The sequence below is a fragment of the Brassica napus genome, chromosome C5 (assembly GCF_020379485.1).
Source record: "Brassica napus cultivar Da-Ae chromosome C5, Da-Ae, whole genome shotgun sequence".
NCBI classification, from domain to species: Eukaryota; Viridiplantae; Streptophyta; class Magnoliopsida; order Brassicales; family Brassicaceae; genus Brassica; species Brassica napus.
Window position 1 is genome coordinate 10,835,629 of NC_063448.1, and position 21,991 is coordinate 10,857,619.

General features: G+C 37.8%; 5 protein-coding genes across 7 annotated transcripts; 2 read left to right on the forward strand and 3 right to left on the reverse strand.

The window, feature by feature from the left end:
• Window positions 1-314: 314 nt before the first annotated feature.
• LOC106401714 (sugar transporter ERD6-like 4) lies at window positions 315-3,581 on the reverse strand. Its single transcript, XM_013842276.3, has 17 exons — window positions 3,199-3,581; window positions 3,039-3,101; window positions 2,863-2,952; window positions 2,725-2,784; window positions 2,591-2,656; window positions 2,408-2,473; window positions 2,252-2,327; window positions 2,089-2,153; window positions 1,920-2,012; window positions 1,745-1,825; window positions 1,583-1,667; window positions 1,444-1,490; window positions 1,298-1,360; window positions 1,126-1,185; window positions 993-1,058; window positions 853-912; window positions 315-759 (listed from the first exon to the last, which is right to left on the reverse strand). Exons 1-17 carry the CDS (start codon window positions 3,391-3,393, stop codon window positions 532-534), a joined length of 1,464 nt encoding a protein of 487 aa, XP_013697730.2. The 5' UTR covers window positions 3,394-3,581; the 3' UTR covers window positions 315-531.
• A 3,331-nt stretch (window positions 3,582-6,912) lies between these two features.
• LOC106402190 (DNA-3-methyladenine glycosylase 1) lies at window positions 6,913-8,856 on the forward strand. The gene is made up of 2 exons (XM_013842873.3): window positions 6,913-8,150; window positions 8,597-8,856. The coding sequence occupies exons 1-2, from the start codon at window positions 7,084-7,086 to the stop codon at window positions 8,613-8,615; spliced, it is 1,086 nt and encodes a 361-aa protein (XP_013698327.2). The 5' UTR covers window positions 6,913-7,083; the 3' UTR covers window positions 8,616-8,856.
• Window positions 8,857-9,070: 214 nt separating this feature from the next.
• LOC106401809 (general transcription factor 3C polypeptide 2) lies at window positions 9,071-13,858 on the forward strand. Of its 3 annotated transcripts, none has more exons than XM_013842403.3 (16): window positions 9,071-9,202; window positions 9,393-9,611; window positions 9,923-10,049; window positions 10,148-10,191; window positions 10,354-10,447; window positions 10,542-11,275; window positions 11,345-11,476; window positions 11,561-11,633; window positions 11,776-11,815; window positions 11,934-12,006; window positions 12,139-12,204; window positions 12,312-12,389; window positions 12,492-12,664; window positions 12,767-12,813; window positions 12,906-13,119; window positions 13,396-13,858. In XM_013842403.3, exons 2-16 carry the CDS (start codon window positions 9,433-9,435, stop codon window positions 13,767-13,769), a joined length of 2,448 nt encoding a protein of 815 aa, XP_013697857.2. In that variant the 5' UTR covers window positions 9,071-9,202; window positions 9,393-9,432; the 3' UTR covers window positions 13,770-13,858. The 3 variants fall into 3 exon arrangements, with proteins under 3 accessions (XP_013697857.2, XP_048612654.1, XP_013697861.1); XM_048756697.1 differs by lacking the exon at window positions 9,071-9,202 and adding an exon at window positions 9,223-9,307; XM_013842407.3 differs by lacking the exons at window positions 9,071-9,202; window positions 9,393-9,611 and having other exon boundaries at window positions 10,354-10,442.
• Window positions 13,842-16,592, reverse strand: BNAC05G15020D. The gene is made up of 6 exons (XM_013842408.3): window positions 15,987-16,592; window positions 15,469-15,633; window positions 15,309-15,386; window positions 15,126-15,191; window positions 14,989-15,054; window positions 13,842-14,932 (listed from the first exon to the last, which is right to left on the reverse strand). Exons 1-6 carry the CDS (start codon window positions 16,230-16,232, stop codon window positions 14,174-14,176), a joined length of 1,380 nt encoding a protein of 459 aa, XP_013697862.1. The 5' UTR covers window positions 16,233-16,592; the 3' UTR covers window positions 13,842-14,173.
• Window positions 16,593-18,486: 1,894 nt separating this feature from the next.
• LOC106401811 (protein RADIALIS-like 5) lies at window positions 18,487-19,812 on the reverse strand. Its single transcript, XM_013842410.3, has 2 exons — window positions 19,429-19,812; window positions 18,487-18,774 (listed from the first exon to the last, which is right to left on the reverse strand). Exons 1-2 carry the CDS (start codon window positions 19,695-19,697, stop codon window positions 18,747-18,749), a joined length of 297 nt encoding a protein of 98 aa, XP_013697864.1. The 5' UTR covers window positions 19,698-19,812; the 3' UTR covers window positions 18,487-18,746.
• Between the last annotated feature and the right edge of the window lie 2,179 nt (window positions 19,813-21,991).

Here is a 21,991-nt window from a genome sequence, read left to right on the forward strand (position 1 = left end):
CTTTCAATTATCTCTTCATTTCTAAGCAATTCAATCTCATCCGTCTTTACCACTGGTCTCTCCTTCTTCCAATTCTCAAGCCTTATTTTTTGCTCAATCATATTCTTTCGTAAATCCCTCGACATCGTCTCTGCTTCGTGACTCTCTCCCTCTCGCCATCTCTGCTTCATCACTCTCTCTCGCCATCTTTACTTCGTCACTCTCTCTGGCTTAATTAGTCTCCCTCTCATGGAAAACTGTTGTGTAAAGACTCATAGCGTCTGTAACAAACAACATCAAATCATACACTCTCACTCTCTCAAACTCAGCTCTTATACATAATTAATATAAATATATTGCTAATCCGAAAGATTACACACACAAAATGAAATGCTTTACAACATAAACACATTATACAATCAATGTCCAAAGAAAGACACTGAACAAAGCACAAATGAAAGTCGTAGACAAGGACAAAAGAATGCTCTGTAATGACCAAAGAAAACAAAAAGTGAAAAAAGAATGCTGTCTTCTTCTTCTTCTTCTCTTGAATCATCTGAACAAAGCTTGAATCTCTTCAAGCGTTTTGCCTTTGGTCTCAGGAACCCAAAGACTCACAAAAGCCACAGTGAATCCACAAACCAAAGCATAGAGAGTAAACGTTCCACCACTGCTCCAAGCTAAGAGCACATTTGCAGTCATTGTGACTAACCACGAGACAAACCAGTTAGCCAAAGTTGCTATACTTCCGGCTAAGCCTTTGATATTCACTGGAAGAATCTGTTTTTTTTTTTTTACAACATCATAACTATTAGTAATAAATTAGACCCCCTTTTGTTTTTGATGTTAACATCTAATATTCAGGTAATGTACCTCAGACATTATCAGCCATGGAATTGGTCCCATCCCTAGAGAGCAAGCAATAACCATAGTCTGTAAAGATGTAAAGAAGAAAATTATTATTTGGTAATAACAATGCAAGAATGTATATATATACAACAAAACTTAATTACCACAACTCCAACAACAGAGACCATGCTTAGAATGTTGTACATATCCGAGTCAGGTGATACGAATTCCTAACAAGAGATGACAAACTCAAGAGTTAACTTGAAACCCTACATTTCAGGAGAAAATTTAAAATACCTTAAGGTAAAATGCGACTGCTACAATCACCAGGCTAATCGTCATCCCTATAGAAGAGATCTGTATTTTAAGAGGAAAAGCTAAATCATTTGCTTGCATTTACACAGAGTTTGTTAGATATATATATATATATATATATATATGTGTGTGTGTCAAATAAATAAATCCTCACCATGAGCAGAAGTCGGCGACCTGATTTATCCACCAACCATGTGGCTACTGCAGTCGCCACTACCTGGTTTAGAATCAACACAACTGTTAGAAGTGGAAACTAATGTCTCCTAGATTTAAAGCTGTATTGAAGGGATGTTATATTACCTGAACAGCACCAACTCCAAATGTTGCTACATTACTTGATGAGACCCCTAAGTGAATAAAATGGGAACAAAGCAGGCAGCATAAAGATATTTGTTTATTCTTCTCTTAGGAACATTCCAAGAAAAACATTTGACTCTACCTGCAGATTCAAAGATTGTACTCGAGTAGAACAAGACGCCGTTAATTCCTCCAAGTTGTTGAAGTACAAGAAGTCCTATACCAACCTGTAACACAAAATTCACAGGAAACATGTGAGTTTCTCGACAAAATTAGCTCCAGAAGGAGGTAAGAGTAAGTGTACCATTAGTGGGAAATAGTATCTCCTACGCTTGAGGTCTACAAACCGAATTGCAGAGCGTTTGGTAGATGATGCCACAGATCTCTGTATATTTAAAAAAAAAAAAAAAAAAAAAAAGAAGACATTTTTAGCAAAATCCTAAACTCATTGAAACCAGCGGTCATGTTTGAGCCAATACCTTGATCTCATTAACCTCAATGGTGATATCAGTATCAAAACCACGAAGAACTTGCAACGAAGTTTCAAAATCATCTGTTAAACCCATTTTTGCCTACATTTTTTTGAACACCAAGAAAAAAAGATAAATAAAATAAGGATATAGGCAAAATAAGGATCTAAGGACTTACCAGCCACCGAGGAGATTCAGGGATGAAAAACAGACCAGGTATCAATAATGTACACGGCAATACTCCTTATAAAGACAAAAGAAGACAATCAAGAAAGTGAATTAGACCGTATATGGTTTCTCTTAAAACAAAAGTTCAAAAAAAATTGTAATGAGAGAGTTACCCAAAACTGCAAGAATTCTCCATGGAACAAAGAGACCGAGTAGATATGCCAACATTATCCCAATTGTTACAGAAAGCTATAACAACCAATGTTTACTGTTAATATAAACAATCAGCTCATAACATGCAAAAATAAAAATGAAGCAACTTGACAAACCTGGTTTACAGAACCTAAGGCTCCTCTCATGTTCTGTGGCGCGATCTCGGCTATATATACAGGCACCTAAAATTAATCCAGATTCAAAGTTGTGTAAATAATATATATTGATTTGATTTTACTTTGTTCCAAAATAAAACATTAATTCCTGGAATCAAAGAAGCTAGTCTGGTCTAGTGTTACCGTATAAGATATGATCCCCACGCCGAAACCTTCTAACAATCTTCCCATGTACAGAAAAGAAGTATCCTAAACCGAAGAAGAAGAATGAGTTTAAGAGTTAGAGAGACAGACCAACAACAACATCAGAAACTTACTTTGGCAAACGATATTGAAAGCCAGCCAATAATATTGGGAATTGCAGCAATCATCAGAGACTGTCAAAAAAGAAAACCACATAACAGTGATTAAGATACAGCAAGAAAGAAGATAATCAAGAAACAAGATTATCTTACCCCTTTTCTTCCAATGTATTCAGCAATCTGACCACTTGCAATTGCACCAACCATAGCACCCACATTGGATAGGGACCCAAACACAGAGTACTAAACATGAAAGAAACCCCAAGAGTCAGAATACTACTATTGAGCAAAAAAAAAAAAAAAAAAGAGTCTTAGATAGAAAGCTGTACCTCTGATACAGTTAAGCCAAGATCCCTAGTAATAGCAGCTTGAGTTGGAGAAGAATAACCACACTGAACAGCCAACACACAAAAATAAGAACTTTCCCCCATTCTAATAAGTTCCGTTCCATTGATCAAATTAAAGAAAGATGTGATTGTTTTGTCTTACAGTGAAACCGAATTGAATAGGACCAAGAGCAACGATCAAAACACAAGCTAAGACAGAGATGGAGCTGTCTCGAATGACTTGGGATGATTCCAACATGCTAGACTGTCTGGAACCCATCCGGTACCAACTTCCCGTGTGTAAGAATGGTCGCCGAAGATCATTCCTTCCCTCCTCCGTCTCCTCCCTGAAACTCATCTTTCTTCTCTCTTTTTTCTGAAAAAAATCGTAATCTTTCTTCTGTGGGAATTTTGATTTGGAGGAATTATATGATGGGAGATGTCTTCTCTTCTCTTTTGTTAAAAAAAAAAATCTGTCGTAGGTTGTGAGCCAATGCGTGGAGAGACGCTGACAGTTTCGGAGTTTTCGACCTCACAGACACTTCTCCTTTGATTCTTTTATAGAAATTTCGGAACAGAAACAAAATATCATTAAGTGGAGATTTTTGTTTTTCTCCATTTTTTTATGGGAAATTGCACTCTGTATCACAAAAAATATATATAATTCAATATCTAACAAATTGACCTAAAATCCACATATAGACAGTGTATTTTATATAATAATGCGATTATGTTTTTCTTCATAACCGGTGCAATCTGAAACAAGAATTATATTAACTAATAACTGGTTAATGTAAAACAATAAATTGTGGCCTTATATTTTTCACACATCACTCTCTCATAAGTTTTTATTTATTAAAATTGAGGAAGGTGAATAGTTTCATTGAAGGAGACTGAGATGTCATCGATAGCTTCATTGGCGACGTTGTGTTAAAAAGAAGACCGTTTACGAAAGCTTGATCGGTGACGGGAAAAGATGCTCTTCGGATTCTAAGAACGATGGTCGTGTGAAAACGATGGAATGGAACCTCAATTAATGTTTGACGTTTGACCGGTGAATATATGGATGTGTCATGCTTTTCGAATTTATATGGTGATGAAGAATAACAATGGTGTACTTTACTGTCTGGAAAAAAAGATGAGGTGAAGAAGATGAAATTGCACACTATACTATATTCGACATAATTATAGTATAGTATGTATTCTTTATTGCGGTTATTTATTAAGGTTACTATAGTATTAGATATAGTGTTCTATTCTTTACGTTTCTTTATATTATTTTCTTTATGTATGATTGTTTGTAATATAAATTTAGTTTCATCCTAATGTTTCACAAATGTTAGGATTATGTCTAGTTCAAAGATGTTATTTTCATCAACAAATGCTCTTATTTCTTTTTATACTATTTTACATATGATATGCTCAACTAATCTGAATAAAACATACATTTATATACTATTTTATATAAGATTCATACTATGTATTATTTATTGAACAAGTAAATGAGATTTTAAATGTAATTTATAGATTGTATTTGAGTTTATAGGATCCTACTTAGGGTTTAGATTTACTAAGTAGGGGTTTGACTATAGGAGGATTCGGTGGTTCATTATTTACGCATGTTGTGTTACATCTATATTATATTTGCATTATCTATAGGATTATGTTATATTCGAAGTTACTTACTATACTGTATATTTGTTTTCCATTCTGTTTGACAGTGTGTTATCTTTTTCTGCATATGGTAAATAAATTGGTGTGTTGCCTTCGGTCTCTATGCTAAACCACCATGTCATATCTACCGGTAACAAGACAACCTGTATGTTGAAAGGTTAAAACTGGACTTTTCTTTGCCTAAATGTTAGTGAATTAATTATGTCAAAATCACTGATATATTCTCCATTTCCATTAGTATTTTGTATATTGAGCAAATTCTCCATTTTTTATGTTCTATAAATAATAAAAAAATCTTGATTTAAAAACATTTTCAATTTAATAGATTCGTTGAAACAAATAATACAATCCACTAGAAGTTTCATCTAAGTAATAATCGCTTCGATTTCTATGGATTTTATATAAGATTTGAACGAATCATCATTGACGCATGTTCGCATATTACATATACGACCACTAAAAAATACTCTAATTTATCTATCTTTTTTTTTCCAACTAATTTTTCTATCTTTTTTTTCCATCTAATTTATCTATCTTTTAGATACTCATTCGTATAATATGCGTCTCTGCAGAGTAACTAATTACGTAAAAACTATTGCACTTCAATTTTCATAACTATTACTTTATCTTCAAATTTATCAAACTCGTCCCACATATTGGAACGCACTCAAGGTTGAGGTGGCCGTAGCTTATATATCATAAATCGTAATACCACTTTTGTCTGCTTGTGTTTAATTCCATCTTTGTTGTTCCGGTAAACCATCTATTTTTAAGATATTTTATACATGCAGTGACTAAGAGCATGAATAATGGGACAGACCCATTTAGAATTGTTAAAGCATGATTATTTGAGGCGATAAGAAACGTCTCTTATATTTTTTTTTTAGAAAACGTTTTTTAGTGTTTTTAGTTATAAGCTAAGAACATATCTTATATTAGGTTAAGTGTTTTTTAGTTAAACTTCCCATATTGACAATACGTCAATACACTAGTTCTTTTTATTAAACAAAAAAGGTGACAATTGACAAATGTAGTGGAAAGTTTAGCTAAAAGCTTTAATATACCCAAAAGCAATAAACAACAGAAACGGTTTTACACTTGCCTTGAAGACATGCATAATTGAGACGAAGTTTTATTATACTATTTTTCTGTTATTGAATGAGCTCTAAATCGAGAGAAATCTAATTAGGTGGTGAATGAGGCCACGACAAAAAAAGACAGTAGATATCACACCAAACACGTCTTATTGGGGGTTATGATTCATAGGTTCTTCTGGTTCATCCCCTACTTCACATATAAAAATACTATTTTGCTGACCCCAAACTGTAGATTTGTTTATATTCATTGGTTGTCTCGTCATCATCTCTCACGTGTACGTGCCTATGTTCTCTTGTTAACGTTTCCGGATCCCGACACAAGCTTTCTGTTTCACTGTTGTCCCCACTTCTTCTTTAGTTGGAATCTTACAGTCGACGTCGACGATGCTTTTTATTTGTTTATTTGAAGATATTTTCAGTCTTCAATTCCAATACCTGTATGGGTTGTTCTGAAGCATACGAAAATGACAGATCAAGAATGAATTACCATCATCAAAGAACCAGTTATAGATATTTACTATAAACTAAATGTTTTTTTTTTTTTTTTTTTTTTTTTTTTTTTTTTTTTACTATAAACTAAATGTAATGTGTGAATAATTACAGATTCAGCTTCGAGACAATAAGTTATAGGTAATTTATGTTTAATTCATTTCGGGGCATAAAAAATGATTAAACAACTAGGAAAGGTATCTCTTCTTCTGTTCAGTGGAGTATGTTTCATTGTTGCTCATATTTCACTGAACACCATGTAAACGATAACATTGGCATATAACTATAGTTTTTCTCGTAAAAAATAACAGATCAATAATAAATTATTCTCTCTTTTCTTTGCAACAATGAATTATTATCATGTAAAACATTTATTTTACAGATTTAGGAGCCTAAATTTTCTTTTTTAGATCTATTTGCATGTAATTTTTTCAAAAACTTAGCAAATGTTTAGCTTAGCCCAAGACTGGCCTTGCAAATACAACTAAGGAGATTACTGATGTAATATGTGAATAAATAATAACTGGATCAATGGGCTTGAATAATTAAAAATCTTAACAAGACGGGTTTGGGCTTTGAAATGGCCCAGTAGTTGTGACCTAATAAAACACATTTATTGGTCGTCGGAGCGTGAGGGTCAATCTCACAAAAGGCGCGCCTCAGAGAAGATACAACGACGGATCAGAGTCAGACTCGAGAGACGTGGAGAAGTATATACAATAATCCTCTTCTTTCTAAATCAATTCCAAAAACCCTAATTGCATCCTCCTGAATTATCGATTCACAACATGGGCGAACAATCCTCGTCTCAGCCACAATCTCCCCAACCCGAGACTCAAACCCTAATTCCGCCGCTATCAAACGGCGCATCCGTCAATTCAACCGAAGTCTCCGGCGATATCGTCTCATCCACCACCATCGACACCCGACGGATCACGGAACTAGGCAACGTCTCGTCTCCCCCTTCCAAAATCCCCCTTCGTCCCCGGAAAATCCGGAAGCTCACGCACGACGACGGCGAAGACGCTAAGGCGGAGGCTGCAGCTAAAGGTAAACCGTCGCAGTCACGCGCCGTAACCCTCCCGAGAATCCACGCGCGCCCCCTCACGTGCGAAGGCGAGCTCGAGGCGGCGATTCACCATCTCCGCAGCGCGGATCCGCTGCTCGTGGAGCTGATCGACGTCTACCCTCCGCCTTCGTTCGAGTCCTTCCCGACTCCCTTCTTGGCTCTGATACGCAACATCCTCTACCAGCAGCTCGCCGCGAAAGCCGGGAACTCGATCTACACTAGGTTCGTCGCTCTCTGCGGCGGAGAGCACGTCGTCGTCCCCGAGACGGTCTTGGCCTTGGACCCTCAGCAGCTTCGTCAGATAGGAGTATCGGGAAGGAAGGCGAGCTACCTCCACGACCTCGCTAGGAAGTATCAAAACGGAATCTTGTCCGATTCCGCGATTGTGAGCATGGATGATAAGTCTCTGTTCACGATGCTGACGATGGTTAATGGGATCGGGTCGTGGTCTGTTCATATGTTTATGATCAATTCTTTGCACAGACCTGATGTTTTGCCGGTTAATGATCTCGGGGCTAGGAAAGGCGTTCAGATGTTGTATAACTTGGAGGAGTTGCCTCGGCCTTCGCAAATGGAGCAGCTTTGTGTTAAGTGGCGGCCGTACAGGTCGGTGGCTTCTTGGTACATGTGGCGGCTTATTGAAGCTAAGGGCGCATCAGCAACGAGTACTGTTTCACCAAGTGTTATGTCGTTGCCGCCGCCCTTAGACGACATTCAACAACAAGAACATCAGCAGCAGCAGCAGTCGCAGCAGCTTCTGGATCCTATGAGCGTGTTCAGTATCGGGTAAGTATGATCACTGCTACTTTCGGTGAATGCAAACTAAACGGTTTTTGTTGCTTTGTCTAAAAGATTTGTGGAATGTGTGTATAGTTGATAGTGATATACTTGTCTGTCTTGAGGATTAGAGGTATATAGGAAACTGGTAATGAGCTTTCATGTCATGTGTCCCAAAAACAACTCATGTTCTAAAACACCATCTAATAGTGAGTGATTCATTACCTGGATCGATGTTAAATTTTCAGCAATTGTGAATTTTAGATTTATTGGCTTTCTTTCTCTCTGTATATATGTACTTGCTGTGCAGAATTCTCTTAAGGATTGGTCGTGCATAAACCATTTTCTTGATTCTTTTTGACCCATCGTTAGATATATCAGTATGATTTTAAGCATACTGCATTGTTTTATACGCTATATTTCTGATAAACCTTGGATGACATCTTATAACACAGGTCTTGGGGACAGTCATAGCTGGGTCTCCTCTCGCTTTACTGTCTTTGTTTGGAAGGCTTCTTATGTGAGATACTGTTCTTGTCGTCGGCTTCTTCTGTCTAAGTAAAAAAGGTCCGGGAGAAGGAATGAAAGGAACTCTTTTTGTATGCTGTGTGGGTTCATTTGAGACACAAAGCTGACCAAGTTATTAGTCGAGTTAGAGAGTCTGTAATGTAATTTTATGAATAGCTAATGAATGACAAAGGTGTTTTCAAGACAAGCTTCCTTTCTGTTTATGTCTGGAACAGATAGATACACACACCTCATCCTTAATCGGTCTTTAAACCATCTAAGATTCGTTGCTAACATTAAATCGACGTTTAGTTTTTGTTCTGATTCGTCGTTGCTGGTATAAATTAACAGCCACTTGAGAAATATATCTCCATGTAATCGCGAGGTTATCAGATAACTTTTTGGACAAGGATGCCTGGAGGCCCGTTAACGGCCCAAACCTAATCAAGCATAATATAACTAATATCTATAGGTACTAAATTTCAGTAGTCACGATTCGATCTCTGGTCGAGAGGCAAAAAAGCATCCAAAGACTTGTACCCCGCCTGTCGCCGGTGAGTTCTGTTCTGTTCCTCCAAGTGTTGTCCTTAATTTCGTTAAGCTTTTAAACCCTAGTTCTTCTCGCTTTCTGTTTTATCGAAATTAAAAGTTCATCTAATGTAAGAATTATCCGGGGATGAATGTGCTAAGCTTCAATTCGTGCTTCGTACTAACTGGTAATCTGATCTACAACTTATGTTCCAGGGAGGAGTTTTGAACACTTTAAAAAAAAAAAACGGGATCAATGAATGAAGAAGAGCCTTCAGGAAGTAGAGAAGAAGGATGTAGTATATCATTGTTTGATTATTCTGTTGAAAATCATTTGAAGGCAATGGAATCGATCAGTGATCTATGTAATGAAGCTGGCATTGATATTGAGAAGACTGATCTCAACAGACTATCATCATCTGTTACACTCTTGAGGTCAGTAAAAGAGTCAGTTATGTGTATTCATTCATACAACGTTGATCTTAGTTTAGCACTGTATAAATACCGTTGACAAGAAGCTATGCTTTAAGTGGTTGAGATCATTGCAAACTTCTGTATTCGATTTCATGAATGTGTGTTCTGATGAAAATACAAACCAAATGAATAGTTTTTTTTTTTTTTTTTGAATAATTCATTCTTCTATCCAAGAGACCAGCTGATAATTGTGAATTGCATTGTTAGTAGAAAAGATTCCACAGTGTTTTCTACTCGTTGATTTTGATACTCAATCATCTAATCTCATTTAGGGAATGGAGGCATTTTAGTTATGAACCAAAAAGTTTTGGATTCTATAACGAAGCTGAACAAGGCTGTGAACCAAAGGATGTCAACAGTCACACTTTGCCTCAATTTTCTTCTGCACGAGCTCCTAAGGTGTGTGCCTACTAAAACATTTTTATTTCAGTCTTGATTCTTACCTTCCATTGCTTCAACAGTAATGCTCTTTCGACTCTCTATTATTATTGGCGCAGGTTAAGATAGATGACGATGAATCATCATCATTTGGTGAACTCAGGTAATAATTTAGATTTACATGATCTGTAATTGTTTAAATCTCAACTTGTTCTGGCTAGCTAGCAAAACTTACAGTGCATGTTTGTGTGTATATATATATCTTCTCTTGTCCTTTTGTTTCCTAGTCATGATCATTTATGTGATGATTTATTAACCTCTGCAGCAAGGATTTTGTTATGCATGTTGGAGGCTCTGTTTGGGCATTGGAGTGGTGTCCCAGAGTTCATGTAAATCCAGATGCTCTGGCAAAATGTGAGGTGATTATTTCATATTTTTTACTTTTGATACTTTACATAAATAAAAATCATAGGTTTTCATTGCTCTTGAGTTTTTTTTCTTACTGTTGTGCAGTTTCTAGCTGTGGCTACTCATCCGCCTCAATCATACAGCCACAAGATAGGCGTTCGACTTTCAGGCAGGGGCATTATTCAGATATGGTGCATTATAAATGTCAAATGCCAGAACAATAGCGCCCATACATCAGGGAAGAAGACAGCAAAACCTCAAAAGAAACCATCCGCTGAGTTTAATAATAAAGGAGAACCTAAAAAGCCGAGAGGCAGGCCTAGAAAGCATCCAGTAGAGACAACAACAGAGCCTAAGAAGACAAGGGGAAGACCTAAAAGGAAGTGTAGTACTGCTGACCTTCCTATTGGGCTTGATGGTGACGTTCTATACGTTGAAGCTTTGTCTGTTCGATATCCGGAAGAGCCAGTTGTTCCCGAAACTCCTCTTCCGGTAACTGAAACTAAAACCAACAGTGGAAGCTCAGGACAAGTGTTGTCTTCAGAAAATGCAAATATCAAACTTCCCGTTCGGAGAAGAAGAACAAAAACCCAACGTGCTGAAGAAGCTTGCAAACCGGCCATGTCAGAAGATAGTGAAGCTGTTGGAAACAACGTGCCAGGCGAACAATCCGCAGGTATCTCTGAAGACGTTGCTCTTCCAAGGGTTATACTATGCCTGGCACACAATGGAAAAGTTGCCTGGGATATGAAATGGCGTCCCTTATCTCCAGATGATTCTCTTGATAAACATAGAATGGGGTACTTAGCTGTCTTGCTGGGGAATGGATCTCTGGAAGTGTAAGTCAGATACTTCTTTTATCCTCCCAATGCATTTACTATGCGAAATGATGGAACAACTTTATGCAGGTGGGATGTTCCAATGCCTCAGGCTATATCAGCTCTATATTTGTCTTCAAATAAAGAAGCGACTGATCCTCGTTTCGTGAAACTGGCTCCCGTTTTCAAATGTTCAAACTTGAAGTGTGGTGATTCACAGAGGTTAGTACATGTCTTACATTTTCCAGTTCTTACCTCGCGCACATAAAACATGTAATTGATTCTTGCTCATCTGTTATCGTACAGTATTCCTTTGACAGTTGAATGGTCGACTTTTGGGAACCCTGACTTCTTACTCGCTGGTTGCCACGATGGCACGGTAATTATTACATTATATTTCACTTTCTTCACATCGTATTTTTATGTCCTTTTATCTCTCATATGTGTGTAAATGTATTGAGGAATAAGTATTGCATTGCTCAGTTGCTTTGGCTCTGTTTTTTTATTTTTTTTTGCATCAGGTTGCTCTCTGGAAGTTTTCTATAACTAAATCTTCAGAAGGTATTACAATCTGATATGTTTTTTTCCTTGCCAGATAGTTTCCTTTTTCACATTGGGGCTAGAGAAGTGATTTGTTGGTTTCACATTTGCTTTTCAATTATTTTGTTTTTGGGTGCAGATACAAGACCTTTGCTTGTCTTTAGCGCAGATACCTCTCCTATAAGGGCAGTTGCATGGGCTCCTGGTGAAAGGTCAGTGACATGAAATCACACCCATAAGATTAGTAATTCTCGTTCTTTTTTTGCTTCACTTAGTTGGAGACTAAGTGGGCATATATAATTCTAATGGGAAATAATCGAATTAATTTCTTCAATAAAAAACAGTGATCAGGAAAGTGCAAACGTAATAGCTACTGCTGGACATGGAGGCCTAAAGTTTTGGGACTTACGGTACACGTCATATATATCAGCTACATCGCTTTTCTTTAAGTTTTGAATATTTATTTTGCGTTACTACATATCTTATTGCTTGCTTCCTATGTTTTTTTTTTCTGTAGTGATCCATGCCGTCCTTTATGGGATTTGCATCCAGTACCAAGGTTTATTTACAGCCTCGATTGGTTACAAGACCCAAAGTACTAAATCGTTTCTCTTTGTTCAGTTGATTACAGTCTTTTGGATCAATCATTTGAAAGTTCTCTTTAAACAAACTTTGTTTTTCAAATTTTCATCTGCAGATGTGTATTATTGTCCTTTGAAGATGGAACAATGAGAATCCTAAGCTTGGTGAAGGTAGCCTACGATGTTCCCGCAACCGGAAGGCCTTACCCTAACACAAAACAGCAAGGGTTAAGCGTCTATAACTGTTCATCTTACCCCATCTGGAGTATTCAAGTTTCACGGCTAACAGGTTAATGCTTTTCATGTATTGTGCTTAAATTCAATTGTACAAAGTCACCTCAAGTAAAACTTATTATTACACATCACTGACATAATGTTTTAACGTCATCAGGCATGGCTGCTTACTGCACTGCAGATGGGTCCGTTGTTCATTTCCAGGTCTGTTTATAAAGTCGTTTATTTTTTTACTGCACCTCTTGTGTTGTGTATTTTCTAAAGATTTTCTTCTTTGGTCTTGTTGGGGTCTACAGCTTACGACCAAAGCAGTGGAAAAAGACCCGAGAAACCGGACACCTCACTTCCTCTGTGGACGTCTGACAATGAACGATTCCACCTTTATAGTGCATAGTCCAGCGCCTAATGTGCCAATCATGTTGAAGAAGCTAGTTAGTGAGAACGGTGAAAAACAGAGATGCCTTAAAAGTCTCTTGAATGAATCTCCTGTTTCAGATGGTCAGCCTCTAGGTCAGTTTAAAACTAAATCTCCTGAGCACCTTCAGACCGTATCTGGCACTGGTTTGGGTTGTACCATTGAAACCAATGTTAAAAAAAAATCGTTAGGCGGCGGCATTTAGACGACTTATATGAAATTATTGATTAGGCGGACACCTAAACCAATTTTCTGAGCCGCTAAATAATTGAAAAATCTTTTCATTTAGATCTAATTTGCCGATTAGATGGCCCCGCATTCTTTTTTTTTTGAAACACTGATTGAAACTAATTTACTTTACATGTGTACAGCTTTTGCACAGGATGAGGAACCGGGATCAGAGTCTGAACCCGAGGGAACTAACAAGAAGGCATCAAAGTCAAAGGATAAAAAGGGAAAGGGGAACACAATAGAGGAGGACGAGAACAGAGGAGCGCTGGTTTGTATTAAAGAAGATGGGGATGAAGGAGAAGGAAGAAGAAAGGAAGCAAGTAACAGTAGCAGCGGAGTGAAAGTAGAAAGGCTCCCACCTAAAATGGTGGCGATGCACAAAGTGCGGTGGAATATGAACAAAGGAAGCGAGAGATTGTTGTGTTATGGTGGAGCTGCTGGGATCGTTCGGTGTCAAGAGATTGCTTCATTTGGTTCGGTCGGTAAACCAAACTTGAGGCCTCAGAGATTGTAGAACAGGATCTTGGATGCTTTTTCTTTAATATCTTAATAATTTAGTCACTAGTTAATAATAAATGGAAACTGATTCATTCCAAAACCTTATTGATTCTGTCTTCTAAAAAGGGAACAAAAGCCCTGAAAACATGTTAATACAAAACTTCCACTGAGAAGCAAACAGAATCTTACAATGGTCCAACAACATTTTGTGAAAAACAAAACCCTTGAAAACACTACTAACCTTGTGTGTAATAATAATAGTAATCCAATTTTGTTTGTTGGATCAGTGTGACGTCGGTGTTTAAAATAAAGAAAAGCCGAAACAATTGGAAAATGCCCCGGACAAAAACAAAGGGAAGTAGTAGTACCTTTAGTGGTAATGCAACTGGTAAAAAAGGATGAATCTATATTGTAATGTTGTCATACTTGCATCCGACATTGACGGCCGTGGAGGTTCTTGAGCTTAGTGAGTTCTTTCCTTCTCTTTCTAGCTTCCGCTGCTGCCAAGGAGCCTTGCTTCTTCCCCTGTAGAGACATCAAAACACGGTGGCCAGGCGGAGTGACTCCATTAGGCGAGTCAGAGACATCTTCAGGCTTGAAACTAAAAGCTTGTTGTTGCGTTGTTACGGGAAAACCATCTCCCTCTTCTGAGAGGACTTCGGCTGCAGATTCGTTGAGATCATACAAAGGTCTTGTCTCGGTTGAACCAGAGTTCTCTTCTTTGATGCTAGTCAGAGTTTTCGTGACCTCAACTGGTTTTGTTGAAGAATCATCGGTATGGTGCCCGTTTGAAGAAACGACTCTTTGTGGTTCTTCAAACGTAAAGGGGACGCCATTGCTTTGATCAGTAGGAGCAGGGAGAAACCAAGGGCATGGCACGACGTAGAAATGTGTTTTCTGCCCATTATCATCACCACCGGGGTTTCCATTCTCCTGCGTGGTCATGGCTTTGGCAGAAGCTCCTTCGCTAGTGGTGAAAGGTGCTGTGAAACCGTTTTGGCTTTCGAGTGGTGACACCATGGGGTTTGATGGTTGTGTAACATGAGGCCAGCAGAAAAGCTGGTAAGGATTCTGGTTGTAGAAGTAAAAGGGAGTAGTAGATGATGTAGACATCTCAACTTGTGATGGCTTGGGGGACTCTTCAGGTTCTTTTGTCTCTGGTTTTACTGACTTCGCTACCTGTAAAATGGCACATGAGATACGGTAGTGCATGCAATCGTGTTGCTGATACTGACCTGTTCTTTTAAATGCTTGTTAATCGTCTCCAAAGACTGAAACTCTTTCAAGGCCCAATCTTTTTCCTGCCAACAGAGATGTCATTAGCTATTATAACAACGGTCTAGAGATGTGTAAATCGAGTAGTTTTACATACCCTTCTCAGATTCTCGTTCTCATATGCTAGATCAGCTGCTTTTTTACTCAACTCCTCACACATTGCCTGTATATAATATATAATACTTACAATAAGCTTTTATGCGGCTAATTTGCGGAATCTAGACCTTAACGATTACAGGTCCAAAAGAACTAATCATAGCTAGTAAACCATATGTACCACCTGTCTTCGTCGAATAGTCTGCCTAGCGGATTCTCTGTTAGCTAGTATTCTTCTGATTCTACGCTCTTCTCTTTCAGCCTAAAAAGCAGTATCGTAAGTTCCCAATAAAGAAACTTAAAAGAGAAAACTTTAAGACCTCTTACAAAAATAATAAACTTACCTCACTTAAATTCTGCCTGGATCGGCCACAGCCACTTGGTCTATTACACCTTAGTGTCGAAGCTAGATTTGGTTTAGGTGTTTCACCATTCGTTTCAGTTTTAACCGGAACTTCAGTTACTTCTCTACTAATCGGTTCTGCTCCTTCTTCTTTCACTGCCAGTTCCTGTTACATAAACATCTGTTTCGTTGTGGTGAAACATATCTATTTCTAGCAAACAAATCTGTTCATAAAGTTGTTTTCCCACTATATAACTTAAATTGGTAAAACGACCAAACAGCTCTTCAGACTAAAAAACAAAAAAACAAAAAACAACTTCTAGATGATGATGACATCAGTATTGTTTGTACTAATAGGCGTAAACATGTCCTAAGATTATGACAGAACTAACTCTATCATGTTCTGTAATGAACACTATTTTTCTGTCTATTCGATTCGATTATTTGGATCTAAACACAGCAGCTAGAGCGAAAAAGAAACAGTTATAAGAATATGGGGAAAGCGAAGAGACGAGAGACCTCAGCTAGATCCGGAGTAGGTAACGTTTCCGAGTCAGCCGGAGGAGACTCGGTCTTGACTCGCTTCCGAACTCGTTTCCCTTTGCTTCCCCAGCTCGCCGCGGATTCGAAAACCTGCTCTCGCATTACCGCAAGCTGCGCCAAATCCGCCAATGCCTCTGCCGCCTCCAGCTCCGTCATGTTCGCCGCCGCGTCTTCGCCAGACGAAGAGGTAGAACAACAGCTCGATATTGGCTCCAACTCCATCGAGAAAAAATATTCAAACAAAAGATTTTGAACCCGAAAAAAAAAACGTATTAGAAGAAGAAGAAAAAAAAGGAAGAGAGAGAGAGACAAGAGGGAGAGGGGAGACTGTGCAACTCCTCAAGACAAGAGGAGAAAGAGGGAAATGCTTTGAGGAGCCCACCGATTGTGAGAGTTCGACACGTGTCACGCCAACTCATCGTCTACAATTGGTGCTTAACAATAGCACCATGCATCTTTGCCCGCCACGTGTCTTTTTAACCAAGTCAGCAATCGCGGCACGTGACGTGCGTACGTGCGAAGCCGAGAGATTTGGGACCGCCGCTTATCTCTTCACAGCTCTGGGGGAAGAAGGCGCGGAGTTTAAGGTGTAGGTCGGTTTGACTAGCTCAGATTTTGCCACGTGTGATGCTTTTATTGGGTCTTTACGTGGCGGCCTCTGACCCATGAGATTTAGTGGTTGATAACTGGTGTGCATCTTACGGTTGAGCTTTTGGTGCATCCACCAACACACAATCATTTCGGCTTTCAGACCCAACATATAATGGGCTGGGTAGTGAGCCTTTTAGTTATAACAATTGGCCCATCATGTGGAGCACACTCAAGGAATTAGTTAATTTACGGTATATGATTAGCAGAATAATCGACAAGCTCGTGCGTTCCGTTTAAATACATTCAGGTATACATGTTTAGTCATTCGAGATTTGATAAATAAAATCATTTACAGATAGGTAAAGCTTTTTTCATTAAGTAAACACATCACATCTATAAGATGTTTACTCATTCATCCGTTTAGGAATGGATTCCCATTTCCCTACAAAAGATAAACGAAGCTTACATTAAAGAGTGATTATGGAAGTTTTAAGAACATAGGAACAAATGATATAAAGTGATTGATATATCTGAATCTTTTGACACCTACAACCCATAAGCATAACTATAAGAGACTAAGGTTAATATAAATGTTTAAGACTTGAATTATATAGTTTCTTTCTATATTCAAGAGCATTTACCCATCACAGCAAAATCCATACAGACATTATCAGAAGGTTCTAAAATGAAGGTCTTTCTCCAAAACCTAAAAGTCTAAATCCATAATGCGTAATATTAGTTTTTGTCTCAAACGGCATTACATTCCTGACATTTTGTTTTTGCTTACGGTTATTTTCCAGCTTAGCTAACTACACATTCATAATGTTTTAATGTCAAATATAAGAGACATAAATTTATCGATTTATTAGTTAACGTTATGTGACTTATGTCAATATATTCTAAGCAAATGAGAACTACGTATAGCAAACCAGACTTACTAATTTCAATTAGTATAACTTATCAACAAAAAAAAGGATTTTTAAAGAATGGTAGACATACTTGGCTTTATCACCGAACCATCCGTAAACGGACTTTGCGGTGGAAGATATGGTTTCGACGGCATCTTTGCCGCCGTGTTCATTGAATGCATTGGTGACTCCTGTCAAGGCGGAGTCTATCCTCTGCCCAACCGTCGTCGGCTGTTCCTCTTCAGCAACCACAGAGTTTATCGAAACAAGTAGCATCACGGACAACACCACAGCTACCCATGTTTTCGCCATTCTATCTCCAGGCAAACTTCTTTTTAAAAATATATTAAAACAAATAAAGGATTCTGAAACTAGAGGTAATAATATTATTATTTAACCTGTCTATATAAAGTTAAAACGGTTTTGTGTTGTACTTCTTTTGTTGGGTTGTAAATTTAAATGGTCCTTACTTATATATGCGACGGAGAACAAAAGGATAATTTATATTGGTTTTATTTTAAGCTGTAGCGGCCAACCGTTGACGGCGGTTACACCGAAAATAGTAGGTAAGGTGGCTTTTGTTTTGTTTCATACCGAAAATAGTAGGTAAGGTGGCTTTTGTTTTGTTTCATACGAGTTCTAAATTAAGCAACATTAGAACGATTTTCGTATGCGTTTTTTTGGTCCATATAGAATATGGTGAAATTCGTACTCTTAATTATTTATAAAATGAATTTTCTTTTGTCGGACTACTAGCCCTATATGTAGAGAAGAAGAGTCGCTGTAAACTAGTTTATTTTTTTATTTTTTTGTGTAAATGTTAAATTTTATACCGAAATTCGTTTGTAACACAAAACTAGATAGGAAAAGAGGAACAAAAATAAACCTAATGCTTTTACCAAAAAAAAAAAATAATAAATCTAATGCAACAACAAGAGGAAAAAAAGAAGCAATTCCAATGATTTACAGACAATAAAAATAGTAATAAACAGGGAGTTAACTAGCTTGTGAAGCGTCGAAACTAGGCCATAATATTTTATCAATCAAAACACAAAAATTGACAAAAGACATAATAATCAATCAATAAAAACAAAACCATAATATCTACGTAATTTGATTCATTTGATGTAAAAATTAAATAAGATAAAAGAAATAAAAAAGTAGCACAGTGAAAAGGTAACGGATACAGTGATCAGCAAGCGAATATATTCCTCCTCTATAGGCAGTATTGCTTACTTCACTGGATTCTCATATTCTTCATTAACCTGTCCAAGAAAATCGGTAGAGTTATTTATAAATTGAATACTAGTATAGTTTGAGGATTGATTTAATGAAAGTTGTTTTTGTTGATCACCGACTAGTGCAAAATTAGAATCACTTTGCATATTAATATTGTTTTTTCAACAAAAAAAAATTAATATATTGTTATATATATATATGATCATATACGACCATATATTGTAAAACTAGATACATGCATTGCATCTTATCACACGTTTGTTAGATTCAAAATGGAGGACAATGTGCATGTGATGATGTACGATAAGGATTAGATTTCATGTGACTCATTCCCATTCCCATTCCCATTTAACGAGAATGTAAGAAATTAGAAGGGATGGTGCACGTGTGGCTGCATGTTTCTTGATATTTTAGCTTTTTTTTTTTTTTTGAACATTTGATATTTTAGCATTGGATGTATTATTATCGGATCCAAACGTTAATAATATAATTCGACCACAAAAACTAATTCATATTAGTCAAATAACCGCCAAATTTTGAAACAATTTTCACTAAATATATTTACTATAAATCAACAGACGAATGTAGATTCTAAATATTTGGTCTTAGCCACAATAAATTTAACAACAAACGACCACAAATTCTAAAAGATCTGTTCTAAAACGACAAGAAGACTTTACCTCAAATCAAAATCATTGATGCCTCGTGATTTACTTCCAACATCGATGGTCTTGTATTTGGGCAAAGGGACCAAGTCTTGTTCGATGTTCTCAATATCTTCGACGAGAACGTCGTAGTGACGTTTGACTTCCTCTGCCGATTTACTTCCAACGGCTTTGGCCACGTTTTGCCAACGGTCGGGAGTGTCTTTATCGTAAACGGCTAAAGCCCTCTCGAACATCTTATTTTGTTTAGACGTCCAAGACGAGCTCATAGAACTTGAGGCCATTTTGTAGTATGAACTTTCTTTAGGGGATTTTTTTTGGAGATAATATGTTTGGTAAACGATTTAAGAGAAAGAAAAGGGATTGATGCTAAGTTACGAATACAAACGAAGGCCAAGATAGGCTCCTTATATGGAGGAAAAGAAAGCTGAGAGATTCCGCAAGTGGTAGTATTTAGCCTTTTTCAGGTTATCTATCAAAATATTAAATAAAAAGTATAATGTTCTTATGGGTCTACGTTTTTGGGGTCCATATAAATGGTTTCTACTAAATTTTTACAAAATATTCAAAAGAATTTTTTACTCTGGAAGACACATTTTCAGTTTCATATTTCACGTAGAGACACTTTACGCTTGAGGCAACCTTCTTGGTTAGTCAAAGACATCGATGCCCTTATATTAAATTAAACCAAACCAGATCTATATTGAAAACCAAACCAAACCTCTATTAACTTAAACCCAATTATACCAACACCAATCTAGATCCAGTTCGCAACCCTAAAGACACGATTTCCCCCATTTCAAATCGCACCCTCTCTCTAATACTTTATGCGGCCGAGAGATTAAGAACCCTAGTTTTCGCGGTGGAGATTATCCCTAATTCCTCTATCATCTTCCTTACCCACCTCCTGAATCTACCTTCTTCCTCTCCTTTTCAAGCTTCTGTATCGATTTGTCATCACAAACGTCCATATCACACGCACCTGCTCACAAACCTCCATATCATTTTCCGACATGCGAGGTTTGTGTTCTTCAAACCTGTACTTGTTTTTCTCTGTTCTGACAATAACTTCCAAGACCTGTTAGTTGTCGATCTTCACTTCCGTTAAAATTGTTTAGATCTGTGAAAATTTGTGAAAGTTTCCATTTTTTTACATAAAAGTTTCGATTTTCTTCATTAGTGTTCAACAAGCAACAAAAGTTTAGAATTTCATCATAAGTTTTGTTCTTCTGTTCTGATTGTTTCCATTTACGGTCCTAACCTTTTCATATTCTTGTAGGAAACAACAAACCAGATCACCGCCTCCCACCAAGGCTGTTCACCACAGACCGGTCCCCCAGCGGTCGACTCAACATCTATTCCAAACTGGACCTTCTAGCTTTCATACAGCATGTTCTCCGGGGCACCAAGGAGCTCCAGTACATCAGGGAGTCTTGTTTTGGAAAGTTATTTGAGCTCCCAACACGTCAATGTCCTGTCTCGTGTAAAATAATACACACCTTTCTGTCCAGACAACTAATTGTGGAGGACAAACACACACTCTGGTCAGTCTTTCGAAGCGATCCCATCCGTTTCGGCCTCCAAGAGTTCGGCACAATCACAGGTTTGCCGTGTGGAGATTTTCCGGCAGGGTACAACACTGAATTGGAAGACCAGAGCAAAGTTCACAAAGATCCTGACTGGATCAAGCTGATCGGAAAAAAGAGATACACCACCATTGCTGATCTACGCCACAAGCTCGAGACTGACAAAACGATGTCAGGGATGAAGAAGCTGCGCCTAGCTCTAATAATAATTGTTGATGGTGTTCTCATCGCTCATCAACAAACCCCACTGGCCTACTCTGAAGTAAGTAAAAATGGTTCAGGACGTCGACGCTTTCTGCCTACACCCTTGGGGCAGAGAGTCTTTCCTCAAGAATATTACCTGCATGAAACCTCCCAAGTCCATCCCTCTGAAATGCGAGGACCCTATTGCAACGCTTGTTGATCTTTTGAAGCAAGAAACTTTCAGGCTCAAGGGATTCCCCCTAGAATTACAACTCCTTGCATTTCAAGCCGTTTCGGAACTGCAGTCCATAATCCCAACCCCCTTAGACTCGCTCTCAATCATGCAACTCGAAGAACCTCATCTTCATGTTTACCCGAAGATTAGCTACCTTGATATACTACGCGTGGAAGCTGTTGAGAATGTAAGAACCTCATCTCCTTCGTTTTTTATGTTTGCGCATTAGTCCTCTAACTGTTTTTGCTTATTATATTGTTGATATTATGAGTCTATGGTAATAACTTATCTTTTTTTTTGGGATTTGCAGCTTGATGTTACATCATTGATACCAATACAAAGCCAACCTCAACCGGGATGGGGAGTTTGGCCCGACGTTGTTGCTGATGAACGCCTAACGTACATGGAGAACCTCGTAGAGAACCACCACCAATTCAAGAAGCATCTATGGCCGGGTGGAGACACTTCCACACCCATGCTCATCTACAAACCTCCCGAGGAGGAACCAAAAACGAGGAGACAAGCTTCCAAAAATGCTTTGAGACCGAGGAAGCCCTTAAACAAACCACCATTG